This window comes from Notothenia coriiceps, unplaced genomic scaffold, assembly GCF_000735185.1.
Source record: "Notothenia coriiceps isolate Sejong01 unplaced genomic scaffold, NC01 NC01_scaffold00024667, whole genome shotgun sequence".
Classification (NCBI taxonomy): domain Eukaryota; kingdom Metazoa; phylum Chordata; class Actinopteri; order Perciformes; family Nototheniidae; genus Notothenia; species Notothenia coriiceps.
In genome coordinates, this window is record NW_011357368.1 from 4,079,844 (window position 1) to 4,103,016 (window position 23,173).

Genomic DNA, 23,173 nt, shown 5'->3' on the forward strand with positions numbered 1-23,173 from the left:
ATGCCAGACTTGAAGAGTGAATGAACGTCTGACAGAACATGTAAGGCCTAGGTGCATACGTCTAACATTAAAGGCCCTCGAGGACCTGTCTAGACTCTCCTCTGAAACTGACACGACATTCCTGCAAGCACCACCAAGCTGCAGGGCGATGACGAATGACAAGGGAAGGTCTGCGGTTAAAGGGTCAGGGGTCATACATGTAAGCCCATCGACCGGCAACCAATCCCTGAGTTAGTCGGAGTCCTGCTAAACCGCACCACTGAAGGCACTCTTCAGCTTTCTATATTCCAGTTCAAGAGAAAAAACAGGACCCTCGCGTGCACGAAGGACTTTCATATCGGTGTTCTTCTTTTTTCCCTTTTTGCTTTCCCCGCAGACAAGCAAGCCGCTCAACCTAAAGCAGGTTGGGGGGGGGGGCGACTGAGGGAGGAGTGAAACCCTCATCGCCAGGAGAACAAGAATCAAAGGGGAGCTGGGGACAAATAAAGCTGCTCAAACTAAGAGAAAACAAAACTGACTACCCAAAACTAAAATCTATATTAGCACAAAACTTCTGAAGGAAAAGAAAGCACAAGCTTTGAAAAACAAACAGATCCTGCAAGTCAGAGCTCTTTCTGCAGGCTTAGAGCAGGAACGGTGAGTACCGCCTTCTCTGATGGGGGGGGGGAATCTGGATTGCGTGGTTGGTCTGGGAACATGTATCACTTGTGGTTCAGTAAGGGTGTTAGAGCTCCATGTGTGTAGAGACACGAGCATGGCAGCAGCCTGACGGGACGCACGTGTGGTGTGGTGTGTGTTTGATATGCTCATTTAATCACGTTCCGCCTCCTCCGTCATGTCGGGGCCAGCTTCTTGAAGCGAGGGCCACAGTCGTTAGGCGTATTCATAGTCCTGGTCCCCGTGCTGGAGGAGTTGAGGGTTGCTCACGGAGCCCGGGCGGTGGAGCGCGCCCTTCGTAGTCAAACACCAAGCAGGGGAGTCGTAGGGGGGCGGTGGGGTCGTTGTCCCGCCGCCGCAGACCCTACACATGAAGAAGACGGAGGGAGGGAGGGGGCCAGTACCACAGGTCCCTGCAGTGGACGCAAATATGTAAAAAAGGTTGAATACATGCCAGAAGTTGCTGGAAAGACAAGCTTCAGTAGTTTAGTATACAAAGTGATGAAGCTTGAGGTAAAAATGATTGAATTACTAGAAGAAAAGGGTAAAAGCATCGAGGAAATGCAAAATGCACTTTTGCTGCAGCTGGTGGAGACAGATGTTTTCTTACCGCACTAATTGATGTGTAATCTGCAACATGCTTGCTAATTTTAAAAGTTGATGTTTGTAAGCAAATCCAAGTTTTCATCTATAGTACAATAAACGACGTAGGGTTACCGCAAGTAGTGATCACCACTGATAGATAGAGGATAAAATCAACCCTAGCTATGGTAATACCTCATACACAGAATTACTGATGAAGCAATACATCCTGTATATATACTACAACAGTATACTGTATAGAGTTTATTAAAGGAACATGGCATCTCGACATCGATGTATTCTTGGAATACTTAATATCCAAAAGTTGCTGTTGTACGCTTTATGTTGTGATACTAAAGTTGAATCTCATCTAATCGCATAACCAGCATGCAACATTTTTCTTTATATTTTTGGTTTAAAAATAAAAATTCAAAAGATACTTCTCTTTAACTTTGGGTAAATAGTTCAATCCAACAGGCTTCATAAGCGGAGTCCCTGTTAAGGCGCTCAGAAGACTTCAATTATTACAGCTTTATTTTATAAAGCAATTCTCTTTGAGATCAGGAATCTCTTTTGAAGGCCTGATACAAGCAGGAGAAATAAACAGAATGAGCACGCACAGCCAATCACAACAAGCATTGCATCGAACAATCACAATAATCCCATTGAACATTTACTTCTGACCAAAGTAGGGCATAAAGAACAGGATGCTGTATCCCAGTTATTCTGGCTCTGGGTTTTATCAAACCCAACTATCACATTACTGCTTGTTGCCCTTTATGAATAGCTAATGTTAAGGAGACATGTTTCTGTTGGTGCCAAACCTGTTCAGCTACGTTTATTGGAAGACAATGAGAGTTATTGTCTGAACGTTACGACAGCGTGAAATTCATCCATTTCGACAGAAATGCACAGGATGCTGTGGCTGAACCCAAAAAGCATCACCCCAGGGGTACAGTGCGTGGCAGGAGCACATGTGGTTGCTGCTGTGTGTGTGTTTTACCAGACTGCTGAGCGAGATCCAGGTGAGTACATGTGGAGCGCAGGAGAGGAGGGAGATAGTATTAACTACCATATAAAATAATCAGAGTCAACCGGCTGGATGGATCAGAAGCTGAACAGCTGCCAACACTCTCGAGTGTGGAACGTGTTGTCACGAGTCTGTCAATCAGCATTTCTCGCATCGCTGTGCCAACAGTGCAGTGTGTGGTGTGTGTGTGGTGTGTGGGTGTGTGTGGTGTGGTGTGGTGTGTGTGATGTGTGGTGGTGAATAAAGCCCGATGCCGTGAGTGCAGCGGTAAACGTAAAACAAAACTCTAAGCTGCTCCCCGTCACCATCCTGGAGTTACATATTGGAACAGCGTCCAGAAATGAGTAATCACATTAAATGTCAGATCGATGGGAAGTGAAGTGAGAGGCCGCCACTGTGGGAGAAGCTAAGGCTGGTGGAGCTGTGGTCGGCTGTGTGTGTGTGTGTGTGTGTGTGTTGTGTGGTGGTGTTGTGTGTGTGTGTGTGTGTGTGTGTGTGTGTGTGTGTGTGTGTGAGTTCACCCTCGTGGGATGAAGTCCCCGATGCTCCAGGGTGGGGCCACGACCAGGTCTGATATGGGTACTGGACTCGGGGATGATGGGACGCTCGTCCACCTGCGGACGCCCAGGCCGGCTTGCTGATGATGTGCTCCAAGGAGTCAGCTGCTGCAGCTGGGTCAGGTCGTAGTTCCTACACCACACACACACATGCACATGCACACACAGCACACACACACACACACACACACACACACACACACACACACACACACAACACACACACAACACCACACACACACACACCACACACACACACACACACAAACACACACACACACACACACACACACAGACGTAGCGTTAGGCATGAAGGTCACAAAGTCAGTGTGTGTATGGGTGTCTGTCTCCCGGGATCTTACCTGGTTCCTCCCTTCCTCCCCCCTCTTCATCGGTATTTTAAGATGTGTTGTCCCCTGACATCATCTTCAGGGGTCCAATGAGCACTGCTTGGTGTTGCCTCTCCTTCTCTCTGCGCTTGATCCACAACACGAAACAACAGCACCCGATGCCTGCGGCAACACACAACACACACACACACACACACACACACACACAACACCACACACACCACACACCACACACACACAACCACACACACACACAACACACACACACACAGATAACACCAACACACACAACCCACAATAACCTTTAGCTACACTGCATAACAAAACACACAATCAGGAAACACTTTTATTAATCCTTGTCATTAATCAAAAATTAAGAGTCTGCAGTGGATGAGTCCCCTATGCTAACATGCTAACAATGACCAATGCTACGTGCTGATCTTAGCCAGGCAGATATAATGTTTAACCATGTTCAGCAATTTAACTTTTGCATGTTAGCAATATCCTGAGGAGGTAAAATGTGTGTATAATAATTGGATGGATTCAACTTTATTATTGAGATATTTCCCCTAAAACAGTACAAAAGTTTCAAGCCCTACATATAGGGAGTCTTTTTTTTCTGGTTTTAGCATTGTTACGTTTCTTAGAACAATGAATTGACAAATGTCTTCCTTGAGAGAGAAATGTAAAACTTTACTTGTGGTGTGGAAAGTGGTCAAATAAACTTTAAAATAAATAAAATGTGTGAATCACTTCAAAACGTTAGAGTAGTAAAATAATGAAGGATGGATCATTCACACACGTATAATCCAGTAAACATCCAACAGTTTTACCTAATGGCTATAGAACCCTGCAGCAGCCGCTCAGTTTGTCTACAGGACGTCTATATGTTTGAATAATGTGCCCCGCGGCATCAAGGTGTGCCAGCGGCATGAATAACCCAGCCATACACGGCCAGGAAAAGAGACGAAACCCTGCTTGTCAGGAATGCTGGAGAAGAGTGCAGCAGTGGAGGCCATTAATCCATTATCCAACTACTGTTCATGTTGCTGTATCGCCGGGAGGTTTAATGCTGAACCCTGAAATGCCTCTTTTTGGCAGAATCAATCACAAGCAGACTTAACTTTTACCTTAGTGCATGTGTATATATGTGTGTGTGTGACATCTCTGGAAGTTCTGAGGTGCAGTGGGTGGGATGTGAGCAGTGATACTCACTGAGCAGGATGATGATGCAGATGAGGATGGAGATGATGGCCCCGTCCCCAGGCCGGCGGCGCCACAGCTCGAGCGGTGGTGCAGTCTCCGTGCTCATCGCAGGGACACACCTCACCTTGATGACGGAACCGGTTGGGACATCGGAGGTTCCCCGAGTCCGACCACGATCACGGGACCCGTCGTACCACCCCGGGCTCAAGATATATTGGTACCGCAGGCCAAAGGCGGCCGTAAGTCACCTGTGCAGAGAAGGAGGAAAGGGGAAAAGTTACAAATGTAACTAATATTAACATTATTATTTAAACAACTACAATATAAGCATCACATTTCAAATAGGTTTCTCTTGACCAAAATATACAAAAAAGCTTCCACATAGGACCAGGCAACACGTTTGAAATCATTGTCACGTTATTAATTAGACTGTTTTTTAAAATGTTATATCAAATATTTACCAGTGCCGAAACGTCAGGGCCTTCAAGGTATTCAGAAGAATACCCTGGAACACTCAGATAAAAACAAACCAAAAAATCGATTTAAAGTATATAAATAAATGTAATATAAATGTTATATAAATGAATAAATGAGAATGGTATATGTGTTGTTGACTCTGTAATTATACAGTGTTACGTTGATTTGTTGTCTTCCTTCGGACCATGCACCTACGCATTTCAGTGGTTTTGTGTTAGAAAGAAAGCAACCAATCAGATCTTGTTCTGGGTCTCTGAGTTAGAATATCCTTCAACCAAGGTATTAATCCTTGATCGAATGCCCTGGCCGTTGCACTGAATGAGAGGCGTACGTTTGGACTGACAGTTTGATCAAACCAATCATATATGAGTTGTAGCCCAATGGGCGTGTTCTCTTTCAGAGTCCCCTCGGTTCCAGGGTACTCTAGAAGGCCCGCTAGTTAAACTGGCTCGAGACAGAGGATCTAGAATGCGACGAAGCAATCATGCCGTCTTATTGTTTTTACGTTGAAATGACCAAGTGCAACAGGTGAAGATGAAGTTGTGGGCGAATTGTGACATTATAATTTCGGGGGGGGGCGGGTGTGTCTACAGAAGGTCCAGTTGTGATAGACACGGTTCGCCACTGCAATATACCCGATATGTGTTTAGGAAATCTCATGCACAACACCCCATTATGTGTTACATCATCACAAATCTTTTACTCGTATAAAACAAAACAAAATGTTGAGTTACAAGGCAATTTGCTGGAAATCATGGATTTGGAAACAGTATAACAAGAAATTAAATGTATAATCTTAAAAAAAAATTGTAATAATATATCATGTATGATCATCATAACATAATAAGTTACATACATAACCTAAACTTGATAGTGTTTAATAATCGCCCATACTCCTACCATATTTAATAACTGACGAGATTTAGGTAAAAGCTAGTTTATAAAATAATGGATAGAGATTAGTATTAAATGTTTAGACTAATGCTACACTATGTTTTCTACTAATTTAACATTGGCATTGTAAAACGTATCATAAATGAATGTTCCCATGTTCTCTAAATGTCGGGGTTCTACGTTCACACTCCTCACCGCTGATCCGAGAAATGGTCCAGTTGCGCCGGATGCTGGCGGGGAAGTTGGGCAGCTCGAAGACGAAGGGTCCAGCGTTGGGTTCTGTGTCGGCGTCGGCAGCGGTGATGTTGACCCCGTGGACGTTCTTGTTCACCCGCTCACAGATCTGAGACTCCCTGGGTATGAGGGCTGGGGGGTTGTCATTAATATCTATCAGATAGATCTGCAGAGTGCCCGTGCCGCTGGCTGCAGGAGAGCCTGGGAGCAGAGAGAGGAGCAAATAGCATCAGGAGGGGAGGAAAGATGACGAAAGTGTGAAGTGAGAGGGATGTTTGAAAGAGAAGACATGAAGGAAGACAGGCGGGAGATAGGTAATGAAATAAAAAAAACGAGATAATACAAGAAAGAGAAGAGGTGAAAGGAAGTCTGTCTTTCCACATGGTGATGTTGGAGGGAGGGAAGCCGTGGACCTGGACGAGAATTTCTGCTCTTGACAGAACTACTTTTGACAGTTGTGCTTAGCAGCTCCTCTTTTAGCTTCAGAGCCAAATCCAAAGCATCAGAGTCGATCCAGAGCAGGCACGGCACATCCACTGGCCTGGAGACTGCTTAGGTGCAATAATGATGACAGTAACACAATCAAACAAGTGCTTGTCTGTGTGTATTTACACAAAACTAGGAGAGCCATCTTAGATTCTGCAGATAAAAGCTCGCTGCCTGAAATATTGACAGTGTATTTCTGAGAGGTGAAAAGGCCATTCTCATTGTAGTGCACGCAGTCCTGCTTTCTCCCTTACGAAATCACATCATTGCACACACACTGTATACCTATGAGCTAATGTGTGCGTCTCCACTGCATGATAACATACCTACATGACAAATGAGTCCTTGCTCACACATAATAAATCACTCCTTAAAAAGATGTACTCACTGTGAACGCCTTTTCCACATTGCAGAGTATATCAGACCATTGCATAAAGTATGTTATTTATTTACCAGATACCCTACACCAATACACATTTATTAACTCCATTGTTCTGAGATGGCTTGTCAGATTCAGCCAAAGACATCCTTTGTTTTCCTACTCTCTTCTGGGTAGTTTAAAGGCTGTGAAGCCGATGTGTGGAACCTGATTATTTTATTTGTAATATTAAAAGCTCAATTTGGAACCAAATATGATCAAAATGCCCTATAGGTGTATTTGACTCACTTTAGGAACACACAGTTGCCATATCTGCATACAAGTTTCACAATCATTTTGTTATACATGCTGATGTGACTTTATCAAAGTTATGATATTCTCTTTGATCAACTCGTTGCCACCAGTGTTGCACGTTCGATGTTGTGAGTCTGCGGACATTTTTAAGGCAATTGGAGGAATGTTAGTGTGTTGCTACTGCAGGCAGCCACAGCAGGTGCTGCATTTCTACAATATTGTCAGCCTCGGACTGTAATAACATGCACTAACGCACACAGACACACACCTCATCTGCAGGCACAATCCTGAAGTCCTTTGCATTGATTGAACAGAGCAACAGACCATCAACAACAACATTTATAGAGAATTGGAAGTAAAGAATAGACATTTGGTGAATCAGAGCGAGATGGAGGAGTAAGGAGAAAATGCATGAATGGGTGCGTGTGGTGTGAAAATGTGCCACGGAGGAACGTCAAGAAAGAAAGGGGCTTAGGCGTATAAAGCTCAGAGCTGTTTATCGAGTGTGTGTCAGGGGGTGACGACCCTTAGCTGCCTCCAATTACGAGTCATTTCCCCGCCATGCCCCACTGGCTGAGCCATTGGATGGAATCAAGCGACCCCAAGGGCCCATCTTTGGGATGAGATAAGGGCGATGTCATTTACAAAGATTTATGCAAAGCTGACAGATCTGCCAATTAAACACGGCAACAGAGCAAGACATTTGCCACAGGAGTGAGACACAGCTAAAGACAAGCCGTAAGTGAGACCGTCGGGAGTTGAAATTCCTTCTGACTCGTAACAATACCATTATTATTGCGATACCATTATCATTATACATAAAGTTCAACTGATTGAAGACATATGGAGTGATCAGTCATTTACAATATGTGGAACTGGAGCACTGGAGCAGTCTACATCCATTTTAAAGCCCACGCACCAGTCGCTTTAAAGGTTTAATAATCATAAATGTGTAATATAATCATCTTATTTCTACTTATAGTTCGTTTTAAACTGAACCATTCACATAAAACGGTAATAGCAGCTGCCAAATTACAAACAGCTATAGCACTTATCCAGAAGAAAGCACTCTTGGCTCTTGGTTGTGCCACTCCTATACAGTATGAGTCACAGTGTAATGTGAGGAGGAGGTGATTTTCTAAACCTGGCAAATACTCTGCATCAGATTTCAAATGTTTGTTACCAACCAGAAGTGCAGATTATATATTGAGGAAAACTATAAGTAGCCAATTCTATAAAACGCTGCTATACCCCTGCCCTATAACTGTTTGTCCCAACCCTCATTTTGTAATCACCTTTGTTTTGTCTGCACATGTGCAAAAACCGCTGCACCTTGGTAGCATCTACAATAAAACATTAAACACACACACACACACACACACACACACACACACACACACACACACACACACACACACACACACACACACACACACACACACACACACACACACACACACACACACACACACACACACACACACACACAGGCTTTTTCCTTCAGCAGCTTTGGTAATCCCAGCCATGTATGGGGGACATGTGGAAGCAGCTTGCCACAGCTGATAGGAGAATTATGTGGGTTTTAACCAGCTAAATAAATAATTATGTTTGTGTAAATTCCTCAAAAGGATTTGTATTAACTCCTTTTTTCTGATGGCGGCTCAGAGATGTGAGGCAGGGTGGAAAGACTTGAAGCAAGCCTACCATATACTCGTTGAAAAACACAAACAATACCACAGGGTGTCTAAAAATGAAGAGTGTGTGTGAAAAGGGTGTGAGGAAGGCCTAACATGTCGTGGGTCGACATCAACATATGGTAGAAAAACAGCTTCTTAACCTGATGTCATGTCCCATCCTAGACTTACCGTCTCATAGTTCTTCTTACCATAATCCCTCTCACGTTATGACAGCTGGCACTCCAGCAGCCCCCACAAAGTCACACTGATGTGGCATACACACTCAAATATGTATACACACACTCTTGGTCTCATGTTTTGGATTATTTGAAATACCCTTACATGTCATTTAGATAATGCTTTCATCCAAAACAACTTCATACACACACTTCAAAACCGTAAACATGCCTACAGGAACTATTTGGGGTTCATCATCTTGCCTAAGGACCCTTATTCATGTGGACTGCAGGGGTTGAACCACTGACCCTCTGATTGGTAGATGCCCATTTACCACGTGAGTTGCAGATGCCCACATTTCCAATATTAGCCAAACATACACCGCTCTAAACTGTGCACTTTACAGAGGTCAGGATGAGAAAACACTTCTCTACGGAAATAGGTAACATACAAATAAAAAAGGCGTCTAGGAAATAACAGGGGGAGAAATGAGATGTTTGTGAAGTTCAAACAGCAGGAGTGAGTCAACCTCTAATCCCGCTGCCTCCCTTCCCATCAACACTGCAGGTTACATGTCATGGCGTCTGAAGTTGTCAATCATCGCCAAAAAAAGCCCTCTCACACACACACATGCAAACAAACACTAATGCTCACATCAACGTGTAACAAATGAGAGCATTCTTCACACATGCTCACACCTATAAATACTGCAATGTTTCAAAGCCAGCTCAAGTTAAGGTAAACACACCAGTGCCCTGCACGTCACTGATAAGGCCATTTGGAGAAGGGAGGGGAAAAAGCTTTCCTTTCCAAGAACTCACTTCCACTTGAGAAAAAGGGATCTCAAACTTTGAGAGCAAATATATATGGCACAATGTGAAGGGAAAAGGATTGGGCAGTAATTGACAGAAAAAAAGGACGAGCGAATCAGCAGTGTGACTAGTTTATGTGAATTCAGGATTTTTTTCAACATCGGCTGCAGTGCACATGAATGCTGTTCTTCTTCCATCTCTGAAACACAAATGTCTTTATTTTCACTGTAAGCCATATTTTCATTTTTTTCTATGTATTTATTATCAAGCTTTTAACTCCAGCTGCACTGGCAACAGCAGTAATTGCCTTTCTCAAGGACGTTTTGAATATGTGTGAGAGGTTGTGTCCATTTTAACTTATTCCACCCTCCTGTCTGCAGCTGGTTTTGTCGCTTCAACCAGTGACTTACCAGTCAGAAGCCCTGAGTCTATGACCCATTCACGATAAAGGCAATGTTAAAGTGCTTTGAAATGACTGAGTGCTCATTTCAAAGTGCTTTTGGGATGTTACTTACTCCATTTAGGTGTTAATTATGCTTTCATCCCAGACAATGCTTTTAAAAAATCAAAATGTTTTTGAAAATGACTAAAGAATTGGCCTTCCTGTGATCCAGTACACTATTACTAAATGTGAAAAATTAGAACAACCAAAGGAAAATAATTGGTATTATATCTTCAGAGTAGCGAAGTCAAAATGATATAAATTAAAAACAGTAATTGCTCGAGTGTACAATCTGTCAATATGTTTTAGCTTTTTTAGCAATGGGAATAAGAACAGCAAGAATGAAATGTGTGCATTAGAAGAGGCTCTTACCATTATCTGTTGCCAGAAACGTTGCTTCATATAGGTTGTTTTTCACATAGATAGACTCCCGGTCCAGCATGGCTGTGGTTAGGATCTGACCGTTGGTTCTGTTGATGGACAGCCAGTCTGCCGGGTCGTTCAGCTTCGAATACCTAAAGGAACACAAAGGACAATTAATGGAGAAGTAAACGCTAGTGTTTACCAGCAGATTGAAAATGTTGTCTTGCGCCTGTGCATATAAAGATTGCCTGCACATAAACACACTCAGAAAATCACAACAGTCTGACCTTCACACAGTTTAATTCTTCATTGACTTCTCCTCCAGAGCCTGCAGCCTACAGTCAATTTCATCTCATTTCTCACTTCTGTGTACCAGCCATTGAAGTCAATTACCTTCCTAGTTAAGCACTGCTGCCACCGCCTGTGTGTGTGTGTGTGTGTGTTGCATGTACATATTCTAGGAAATGTTTGCTTATTCTAGGCAGGGCTTAACTTCATACATGCATATTTCAGTGTGTGGATGTTTGCAAATGTCACTGAGTTTGTGTGGCGATGCTGTGCAGAGACGGGTGGAGATGAGACGATAGGATCTTGGTTCTGATCGTGAAACAGGAAAGAGGACGTGGAAGCAGGTGGCGACATCCCCCAGGATAAAGGCCAACGAAGAAACAAGGGATCATCTCCAGGATTGAACCCCAATCTCACTCTGATCTAACTGTTCGTCGCTTCTGCTTGTTCAACACTTTCATTTCTATCAGATCTCTCTTGGCCCGTGCCGCCTCACCTCATCCTACGATGCTTTAGTATTCATACATTTTCTTATCCCTGTCTATATCTTCTCATCCATGTCTCATTCCCTCTGTGATGCGGAGTTCATCATCTGCCACCTCTGTTGCCTGCAATCTCCCTTTTCATGCGTGGAACATCGTTTGCGGACATGTGACACCATGGCCTTACACAACAAGGATTCTACCTGAATCAAATTTCATTTCAATGAATGTCATGTTATGTGACCAACACTTCCAGCATTTAAATCCATCCAAAATGAAATGGACTTGACCTTAACCTTGCCTTTTACATTTATTGAATGATTGTGTGCTTACAGTCAGTGTGTAGCCCACTTGTTTATTTGTGTTCGATTAAAAACTGCTTGAGCTTTTCTACTACATGGAGGAGAGTGAAAGCCTGGAGGGTTGGGTGGCAGTAAAAAGGGAGGGGGTTGGACAGAGAGTATAATCTCTCTCCTGCAGTTAAGGACGTGGGATTTTCCCAGCAGGCCGTGGGCATGATCCCAGGCGTAGCGCAGTGTGGGGAAGGGGATCACAGAGATGACATTCCCACACTCTAGACGGATTCACACAGGCAAGCCAAGCCCACCGCCACTAACTGGCAGTCTGTGAAATCCCCACCAGGACAACAGTGAGTCCATCTCAGTGGGAGGGTGGGATAAGAGAGTGAGGAATGTGATCAGAAATGGGTAGGAGGAAAGAGAGAGAGAGGGGTGACATTCGGAAGTAGCAGCCTGTCTGTATGATCGGGTTTTAATGTCCTCATTAGGACTGACTTGATACCTACTGCTATTCTCTGTCCAAATGCATCTCTATTGGCCTTGCCATGCCAAACCTTCTCTCCGTCCGGCCTGACAGAGAAAACATATTTCTAATGTAGAGCAGACAAACTGTTGCAAACTGCACTGAGCGGATATGTAAGGGTCCCAACAACAAGAATGTTGTTCTTTGAAAAAATGATTACTTTTTGTTTAAATTAAAATACCAGTTTGACATTTCGGTGAATACACTTTCTTTTTAACAGTGTAATGATTAGATTGATTGCACTCACATATATTATGCTGAATTGAAAGCCAGAGTCAACCGACAATAAGCGTAGGGTTTTTGTCCACAAACAGTGGAGCTGGTTGCCAGGAAACCTCCCAGTGATAAGTTGCTGTTCTCAAACAAGAAATAGCCCAGGGAAGAACTCCCAGTAAAACCACATCTGTTTCCCATCCTCATGCTCGGCTAAGAATATGGTCTGCTGCAGCTTTACATTTAGTGTACAAACATGATCATGTTTTTTCCTGCATGTCCCAAAATGCCTTACTATACCTTTAAACACATTCACTGCATATACAACCACCTGCATTATTAGTTTGTCCCTAAAGGTAAACTCCAGAAAAGTTAAGGTCAGAATGCACTTTGCTTTAAGTCCTTTTTTTTTACTTACTAATTTCTTCTGATAGCTCTCAGTAAACAATGGGGCTCCTCTGCCCCAGACTGATGATAAAGCCAAAGTGTTTTTGTTTACATGTCTCAATCGTCAACAATGTTGCTGTGGGCAATTGGCAGTCCCTATCAATAACTTTTTTAATAAGGTGCTATGCCAATTTATTGGAAAGGTAAACAGTCCTTCTTTACTCTAGTGCGATTTTGGAATAAGAAAGTTTAATTATTTTTTCCTGTGGCTTATTTCTCATGCCTCCCATAGCTCACCCCTACCTGAAGGTTTCTCTCATTTGGGATTTGGCTGGTGTGTGAGTATAGTGGGATGTATGATTAGGCCTGGCAGGTTGGTGATCTTAGCAAGCAGCAGGGAGAGACATGACATTTATTTTTCAAACCCCCGACCCTGAGGATGAAAAATGCATGTCTGAAGCTTAGCCAAGGAGGTTTGGGTAATCATTTATGCCAGTGTCTCCAGTCACACGCCCGACCTTACTGGTGGGGTGTCTGACAGGTGATGCATGATGTGTCACTCTGCGTCTCCCTCCCCTGCGTCTGTCCACATCGCATCCAAACTAATCCCAAAAGGACACTGTCAGTCTGTCCCTCCTTTGATGAGCATCCCTCAAGTTCAAACCTTGACACGAAGTCAGCTCCCCTTCCTCAGCTCCTTACGCCTCCTTCTCCTTAGCTCTTTTATTTTTAGAACCATACTTTCAACTTGCCTCCTTTTAAATCCCCTCCTTGCATCAGCACCATCTATTACAAAGACATACAGCTCTTTGTCATATGCAGAGTTGATGCCATTAATTAAAGGTAACATAAACTGCAGAGTGTATAAAAGTCTCCCCCATGCAAGCAGACATGTCGGCTAACTCTTTGACTGATGGGGTTTTTGAGGTATGCACACTGAGAGATCAGTTCTGTGTGAGAGAAGTTTGAAAATGAAAGTGTTGTAGGGTGATGCAAACATTGTAGAGGGTTTTAGCTGATTGGCAAGAATGAGCCCCTGAATCTCCTTTTTCTTCAGAATAATGAGAATTCAAGAGACGGAGGTAACAGCTTTGATTAGTGTCCTTACATAACAGTCTAGAGTAGATACCTATTATGGGACTGGTGTAAAGCGGGCGGATTGATAGTGATCCTATCCAGATGGATTCAAACGAATGAGGTGGTGGATTTGCTATCTCTACAGTGCTGCTTCCTCTCATGGAGCACAGAGCAGAGAAACCACTACTTAAAGTGGACCTATCATGCTATATTTGAATAATATATTATAGGGCCATACCTATATAAAACATCTCTATGAATTTCTTTTTTCAAAATACCAAACAGATCATGCATTTTAGCCATGCCTCATTTCGCTCTTTTCCAGCCCTGTTTTTGCAAGGGCTGATTCTGTGAAAAGTCTTCTTCACTGCTTTTGTGGCAGACTATAGCACCACTTACAGGCCTAGCATATGTACTACAGCGTCTCCAACGCTTTCGAGCGGCAATGGCCGTGGCCCCCCCCATTCCACATATAGGCGGAGCACCCCTTTTCTGACGTCAGAAAAATTCTAATCTGTATCAGATCTACTGCAGCCCCGTTTTTAGAGATTTGGGTATGGAGGAAAAGAGAGGGGGTTGTGTTTTATGACACTTGGTGAGTTCCAAAGAGGTTAAAGTGAAATCAACAGGGAGAGAGAAAGATGAGAGCGAGAGAGAGAGAGAGAGAGAGAGAGAGAGAGAGAGAGAGAGAGAGAAAGATGAGAGCGAGAGAGAGAGAGCGAGAGAGAGAGAGAGAGAGAGAGACCAGCTGGTGACTTTGGCGTCTTCTTAAATTATAATGTACACCCAATTTACTCTCATTTGCTGTGAAATTAACTGGGAAATTTGTTTAGATCTTTTCCCCAGAGGAAATGGGAAGGAAGAGGCTGCTGGAGTGTGAGGGTTGGGCGGAGGTGGTGTATTAATGCCACAGCCGTGTTATTAACTCAATAGCTGCACTATACTGTGCCAGTTACACTCACTATAATCTACAAGGACATTCTACATGTGACAATGAGTACAAATACAATTCATCTAAAGCTTTCTCTTTGCGACATCAATACAGAGCAAAGTGTACTCAATAGATCCTCTGTAAGTTTGAGAGGCCGTAATGCAGTTACTGCCACAGTCACGTTGACAGCAGGACTGAGGAAAGGCCTTCTGGTCATTTAAAGGTTGGTTTACATTTAAAATCCAGAGAGGCTTAGCGCAGAGAAAGAACACTGCAGGTGGACATAATGCTGTGTCAGGCGTTTGGGCTCGAGCCAGCTGCTCTCTTTATTCTCCTCCCTTTTTCCCTCCCTCTATCTCTCTTGCTGCTTTTGCGTGTGTGTGTGTGTGCACCTGCATGTATGTGCTCATGAAATCTACAGAATGCACACACTTCTGATTACTCCAGAGGCTATTGCTCCCTATTAACCTCATCCTGCTTACTAAGAGTTCTCCAGTGGCTCATAGGCTTCGCACAGTAAGACTTTGGGAGATGAGTGATGCCAAAATATAGTCCCATAGTTGAACTTTGACACCTAGCTACTGACCTGGAACCTATCCAAACTTATTTTTAGCCTGCTGTTAGCGCATATGGTGGGATTTCTGCCAGGATTGTACTAACAATGCAGCTAAGCAGACTTCACAGGAATTACTTTTCTGGGTCCATATGTAAAAGAACAAACATATTTTTCACCAGAAGACAATTAAGCTAATTGCCTGCAATTAAAATGTCCGAATTAGCCCAATTAGGATTATAATTGTAAAGGGTTATTGTAGTCACTCTGTACCTGATTGTCTGCAGCATCGATAGTCGGTCGGGATCGGAGGCAGAGAAGGTCGTGAGGCTGGTGCCAGCAGGGACCCCCTCCTCAAAGCGGATGTGTTTGGGGTTATTGGGGAAGTAAGGGGGCTCGTTGACGTCCTGCACGGATATGGTGACCCCAGCTGTGGACTGGAGCGACGACTGGATGCCACTGGCTAGGTGGGCCTGGTTGGAGACCACCACCGTCAGCATGAAGGCACGGTTCATCTCATAGTCTACTGGCTGCAGCAAGGAAGTAACAAGAAGAATGTGTGAGAAGAGAAAGTTGAACTGATTTCAATAAATTAAAACATTACAAAACCGTTTTTTATGCTAAACAGCCAGAGGTAGTTTTTAGATAATGAATTCCAGCACGGGTATAACATTAAACCCTGTGAACTCCTACATTATAAAGCTGGAATGCTTCAATGTTTACATTTGTGCTTCCTTATTATAATTTACCTAGTAGCCTACATTTTACATATTTAAAAAAAAGACTTCCAAAATATGATAGGAAGTTCTTCTTTTAATAAAATCCAGTAGACCCCTGTCACTATGTAAAGCCTCACAAAATATTACTGAAGTTAAATATCACCTCTGTGTGAACTGGTAAGGAAAATATAAACTACATCTATATGGTAATTATTGCAGTGTTGATATTGTTCTTTTCTGTATTCACTCAATTCATGTTCCTGTATATGTGGGGAAAAGAAAAGAAGGGATTTATGATTATTCAAAAATACATTCTCACTTAAAACTATCGTTGTCATTAATGATTTAAAGGTAAAGAAAAGAGATTCAAAATCTCTTTCTCAGTCTGTGAATATGAATAACATTAGAGGTATCATTACCATTATTACTTTTTATGAGCAAATGATGTCAAGTATTCCAGCATATATTACGCTCATTATAAAGTAAAAACGCCTGTCAACATTTCTCTTTTGTGGCTGGGGAAAATGCGCTGCACCTCGCTGATGATAAAGGACATTATAATAAATGAGCAGATGCCGTGTCAAGTGTTGCCATGATAAATTGGACCCATATTCTATCTAAACTACTCACACACACACACACACACACACACACACACACACACACACACACACACACACACACACACACACACACACACACACACACACACACACACACACACACACACACACACACACACACACACACACACACACACACACACACACACACACACACACACACACATCCTGAGAAGTGGCAGCAGGGCTTAGTCTATTCATAGGGTGCTGTCATGACTGCCTTTTGAGTGTGTGTGTGTGTGTGTGTGTGTGTGTGTGTGTGTGTGTGTGTGTGTGTGTGTGTGTGTGTGTGTGTGTGTGTGTGTGTGTGTGTGTGTGTGTGTGTGCGTCCCACAGTGTGTATATGTGTACTCTACAGGGGTTTTACCGGCTGAGCCTAAACCAGAGTGACAGTTCCGTGCTCTCCTAATGAAGACAACACGATCAGGTTCAAATGGCAACAACAACAACAAGCAAGGAAATAAAAAAGAGAACAAATATGGAGCTTGTAGGTCCTGCTGGCACATTTTAAATAGGCGGGTGATGATTACTGCTGCAAGGCTTGTGTCTGTGGGGTTTGATGGTGATGTTAATGATATTGAGCACATCTGTATGTTGCGTTGCCTGAGTGTTATCAGCGGACAGGTTGGCAGCACAGCTCAGATATAAAAAGACATTCTTAATCAGACAGCTTCGTTGACAAGGGCACCGGAGTGGATGTGTGTGTGTGCTAGTTTGTATTACACTATGTATGTATATATGCAAGGATATACAAGTAAATGGAAGCTCAAAGGTGTGTATTTGTGTTACACCTTTGGTGCACTTGGAACCTTTTTACAGGCACAGCACGTCCAAGGATCTTTGATCTACAACCAGAGGTATTCATAGCACAGGGTGGTCTAGAGTGTAGCTGTAGGCTAACTAAAACACGCATACAGTACACACTCACACACACACACACTCTGAGGGAAGCCAGGAGGGTGAGAGGTCAATAACACGGCTTCCATCTTTTGCCCATGAGCCGTAACATCTTACATCTCCTCTGTATCGCTTCGCTCGGTCCAGTCTTTCCCTCTTACTTAATTTGTTTCGCTGGACTCCAACTTCCCACCCCCTCGTCTGCTCACCCCTGCCCCCCCTCACACCCTCTGTGATCTTTGCTCTCTGCATCTTTCGATCCTCCAAAATCTGTCTTTGCCTCACTTCTCTCCTCCTCTCCACTTCCCCTGTCATCCCTCGTGTTTATCATAAGCTGCGATTTACATATCTTAATGACTCATTCGAACCAAGCAGCTCTGTTTGTGTGTTATTTTGCGTGCTTGTTTGTCTAGTGGCTCTATTACCGTGAGGAAAAATGAGAATGCGTCTCATAATATCCCCAGAGAGCAGTATAAATGTGTGACATGTTATGGTTAAGACCTCAGCCCTTGTTTACAGACAAGCCTTGTGGGAGATTGCCACATACCTAGGTGTCAGTGATAAGATGCGTCCGTGCTAGCAGCCGCAGATGGCTTAGAGAAATGGGAACACAGAGGTAGCGCCTTCTTACGGCTTCTTGACTTTACCGATATTGAGTCTGATGTGAACCATCGGCTCCCTTTTCCCGGAGCAAGCCAAAGCCCTTGTTTACTTGTTAAGACAGTCTATTTCTTCCCAGGGGGTGTCCTGTCTCTTATTTTATGATTTCCTGATAACCTCCCATGGGTGTCGATGGAAGCTCACGGCTACCCGGCTGCCTGCTGAATTTAACATCAGGGAGTGAGAGGAATGGATTATAAAAGGCAGTCATCTAGAGATAATGAAGAGAAGCAAAATGCCAATGCTCATTGCTCACGGTGCTGTGGGAATTACAAGGGTGATGTTATTGCTAGTTTATAAACATTATTGTAGGCTGTGAGATGTGATTTGCAGGAGTCAGATGCACAGAGAGAATACCCCCGGGTCCTCAGGGTCATGCGCATAAAAAATAAGTATTTCTACAAACACATGCAACATGAGAAACACATTAATAGCAAATGGTTGAACAGAGGAATACCAATGTTTAGGGACATTCAACAGGACGTACTGTGCATCTAAACACAGAATACCAGCTGAATATCATACAGATGTTCATGCTGTTGCTTATTTCCTATATCTTTATATAAACGGGTTAAAACTCTCCAGACAACCTCCGTCTGAGAGGTTGAGCAGCAAATTGTTACAAGACATGGTTTCGTTGTCGCTGTCATTTACCACAGCAGCTAGAACATTATAAGTGTATTAAACCGTTGCCTTGTAATTGAGAAATCAATACCTAATTTGCTACAGTGGCCTCGCTAGCCATTGTGTTTCAAGTCTGTGTGTGGGTGCATGAAGGGCACAGCAGCATCTAATACCTCATATGGATATAAGGGGCCATACTGTATGAAAGGGAAAAGACTCCGACTCTGAAGAATAATTATTGTTGCCTTTGATTTAAGGTGATCTAAAAGTCAGCAGAGACAAACAACAACAAACAAAAGTTTCTGAGATGAGCATGTTGTGATGACTTACCTTCACCACGGTGACCATGCCGTCGTTGCTGACGGGGTCCGTGCGGATGGTGAAGTGCCCGTTTGGATCTCCACTGATGATCCTGTAGATGGCGTTCCAGTTCGGAGAGTGCGGTTGGTCGGCATCTATCACCGTCAGATTAGCCACCACAAGATCCACTCGGTTCTCCGGGACCTCACCGGAAAACTGCAGAAAGTAGAGTCAAATTAAACACTGTTTTCTGACGCTTTAAAATATTTTTATTGTGACTGTAGGTCAGGTCTTATGGGATCCATTGAGCCATTTGAGCGTGGCAATTTATACAAAAGTGCTTATTTTTCATTAACATTTTCCCTTTACAGTCCTTCTTTTAGGGTTTTCAGGTAGAGTAAGTTTAATGACCACGCTTTACCACAGCTGAGTAGTAAACAGGCCGTAAACACAGTTTCACACCAGCAATCACATGCACACAGGGGCGTTGTTCCAGTTTCAGTGTTTTCTGCATTCCCAGTGCCCATCCTTGACGAGAAATAATATTTCATTCTTTGGGAGCCGGAGTGAAGAAGGAGAGAATAGATGAACAGAAAGAAACCAGCAGTGGGGAGGGTGAAACATCTGTCTGAGTGTATATGAGTGGCTTTTAGTTGTTTCTCCGCTTTACAAACACATGTGTTTTCTCCTGATAAGCTTGATGAGGAGTGAGCCGCTGTCTGTCATATGTCTGTTATGGTGGGGATTGATCAAAGCTGTACAGGCTCAGGGGATAAAGCCCACAAAGAAGAACAAACAACAGCAAAGAATGCACCGTTACGCTGTAAAAACACAACTCAACCGCAGCCACACCTACACGGACAACCCATCAACTCTTGAGCAATTACGTGCGGTCCGAAGGTGAGCATGTTGGCGTGTTGTTCACCTCATCTGAAGGCAACAGGCGTGGAGCATCATACAGTTGCCGTGTCACCATGGGTAACAGGCGTGGAAGAGCCGCTGAGCAGCTTATGTGAGTGTAGGATATCAAAGAGCAAAGCCCCAGACCAAACACTCAAACAGACCATAATACCCTGCCTGGCAACCCTTGCATCACCCAGCAAACAGCCAACAGCAGCGGGCAGATTAGGGAGAGCTGTTCAGAGACTCAATGACATTCTTAAGACAACAGACATGTCCGGGTGGTCGTGATGCACTGACTGAAACGTATAAGTATGCATTCTGTCGTATGTACGCGTCACAGTGAGTGTGTGTTTATGTGTGTGTTTGAGAGGTTTATTACCGTGGTTTGGTTCAGGGACTCCCCGATGCCAATTCAATAAAATACAACTTCAGAGATGGCTCTTGAGCTCCTAAGGGCCCTTGAGCATCTTGTTTCTCAGCACACAGTAACAAGTGAGGACGAGAGCAAACCAGATCTGATGGAAGGGTTTAAAGAGTCCACCACAGCTGTTAACATCAATACCCCAGTTTAAGATTTCTTCCCTCATTATCTCTTTATGGGGTGGGTGGTGCTCCTCTCAGGCATTTACAGCTAGAGTAATAAAAGTATTACTTATTTTTCCCTTAGGAAATCTTGAGTGTGTGGCATGGGCAGTTTTTCTTTATCTCCCAAACATAAAATTATATTATCAGTACAATCACTTAGCAAATTAATTTCAGGTAGTTCACTTTCAATGGTAAAACTTACAAGAGTGTGTAAATACCAACTTTAGGAGGCATACGAAGTCAAGTGCCCTCCAAACACTCAAAATAAATCTGTGAATTACTTCCTTTCTCGCATACCCGAACAAATGAAAAGCTTGTGAAATGCAGTTGATGTAAACATTCTCAAGGACACCATTTCATATATCTACTGTGTCATTAGGGTGCATCTAAGAGCTAGCTTTCAAATGAGAATACATTTCATAACAGGTTTTTCAAATTCTCCATTATATTCATTAATTTAATGATTGTTCTATTTCTTTATGACTCCATCTTTTATCATTAAAACTCTGACTTATGTTAGTGTTGTTGTCAATAAAGGTTTTTAATTCAGCATTTGTGATTTTGAACAGAGAGCAATCTTATCTCTCTTGAAAACGATGAGGTTTTTCTATATCTTAAACTCTTTTTATCATTTATTAGCTGAAGATTACATTTGACTGTATATACGTGTGGTGAGATTTGTTTTAACAGGGAGATGTGATATGGTCAAAGTGTTTTTCACACTAGATGTCCTCTTATCAGGTATGTCTTTTGTATATGATAATGTATCTTGTCCCCAACAGCTGGACTACAGGAAGGAGTGGAAAGCTCTTGGATTGTGATTGGCACGGAACACTTGGCTTTCTAACAGCACTTGACAAAATACCTCTTGCCAACACTCTCACCCGTCTGTCACTATTTTGGCAGTGGGGAAAGACTAAAGGGGGAGGGAAGGGGAGAGAAAGGAGAAGTGACAGGGGACTTCATCATAGGAACTGTGTGAGGATGGTAAAGGAAGGAGGCCAAGGAAAGCACTGCAGTACATCCAGTAAAGAGACACCCTGATGTACACAACTACAAAACGTCCAGATACGATGTGGGACACAGTCGTCACAGAGCTGTTTGAACAAATAAACAAAAGAGATAAATATATATTTTCTCAAATCATCGCATCCATCAGCATCACAGGCATAATGCAAAGCATGTATGCAGCCCAGAATAAGCTTCCCATCCGTTCACATACGCCACCCTTTGCCGCCGTGAAAAATAGGGCAGCCTCTGATAGGCATGATGAAATATTAATCATCAACATTAAAGACAAATTCCCCAAACTTTGTATTTCTGGGACACGATGGAAGATCTATGGGGTTTATTGCAAACACTAAACATTTGCATAATGGCCTGCATTCTCAACAAAATGGCTTTTATGTTATCCCACCACTAAAATGTGTGATTTATGGAGGGAATGGGTAAAAGTGCTCTTCTCATCACTGCTCCAGACCTCCACTAAAGTTTATCATCAATATCCATGATGGCGATGATGGAAATGCACTTAAACATGGTGGAATACAGTTAGAGAATATCAATCTATTACTAGCCACTATCATCAATAAGCAGTCATCAGTAGAGAAAGTTAAATCAGAGAGGGATGCCGAGTCAGGAAAGGCCTTTGATTTACAACAGGGCACGTCTCTGCTTTATCACTATCTCTGTAGAAAATAGCTCCTGTGACCAAATTATCCTTCACTCTTCCTCCTCTGCCCATCATTCTCTCATCACTTTTTCCTCTCTTCATTTTTCCGTCAACGTCTGCATGGTGGTCGGCTCATCAACTCGTCGTCCCTCTTTGTTCTCTTTTTGCTAACCATTTCCTTTGTGAGTCTTCCTCTGCCCTCTCTCTGCACATGTCATGCTGTGTGTGATGTAGCAGCTCTCTGATGAGCTACAAGGTTGACACATGCTTACCGCCAGTGCTAACTCATCATCATAGGGGTTTTGATACCCCCCAGGGCAAATGCTAATGCTAACTCCTCTGCTATACCACCTCAAAGAGCAGAGACGACTGTAGTGCTGATATCCCCTCAGCAGATGCAGAGCTAAGCACCTTATCAACCCAAACATCCCCATGCTCTCATCACTACTGATAGCAAAGCACACACTCTGAATAATTCTGACCCCTTAAGCCAAACTGACACCTAGAAGAATTTTTCATCATAACTTGGAACTTAAATGCAGACACGCTGACTCCACTGTCGACCACATTGCTTAACAAATGCATGTCTCTGCCACATCAAATATAAAAACATTCCTCATTTTATTGAATTAAAAACGTGGAAATAATTGCAAAAATATTTGAGGAATAGGCTACTGCTGCCACCTTGGCTGTTTCACATGCACATCTAAACATGTATCATCATCTCTGAGAGAAATTACCAGAATTAAAATAAGAGACTGCATAGAAAGTCAACTTTTTAAAAACAACTACATCTCCTGCTTCACTTGTTAAAGTATTGA

The 23,173-nt window shown here is 43.1% G+C and overlaps 1 protein-coding gene across 1 annotated transcript in view; it reads right to left on the bottom strand.

Moving 5' to 3' along the window:
• Window positions 1-4,586: 4,586 nt before the first annotated feature.
• LOC104955428 (cadherin-4-like) overlaps window positions 4,587-23,173 on the bottom strand; it is a 222,754-nt gene continuing 204,167 nt past the window's right edge. The window contains exons 10-14 of the mRNA XM_010782756.1: window positions 19,223-19,408; window positions 15,643-15,899; window positions 10,626-10,768; window positions 5,949-6,188; window positions 4,587-4,630 (exon numbers count right to left, since the gene is read on the bottom strand). Of these exons, the coding sequence (XP_010781058.1) occupies window positions 4,587-4,630; window positions 5,949-6,188; window positions 10,626-10,768; window positions 15,643-15,899; window positions 19,223-19,408 (870 nt within the window). The remainder of the gene's footprint in view (window positions 4,631-5,948; window positions 6,189-10,625; window positions 10,769-15,642; window positions 15,900-19,222; window positions 19,409-23,173) is intronic.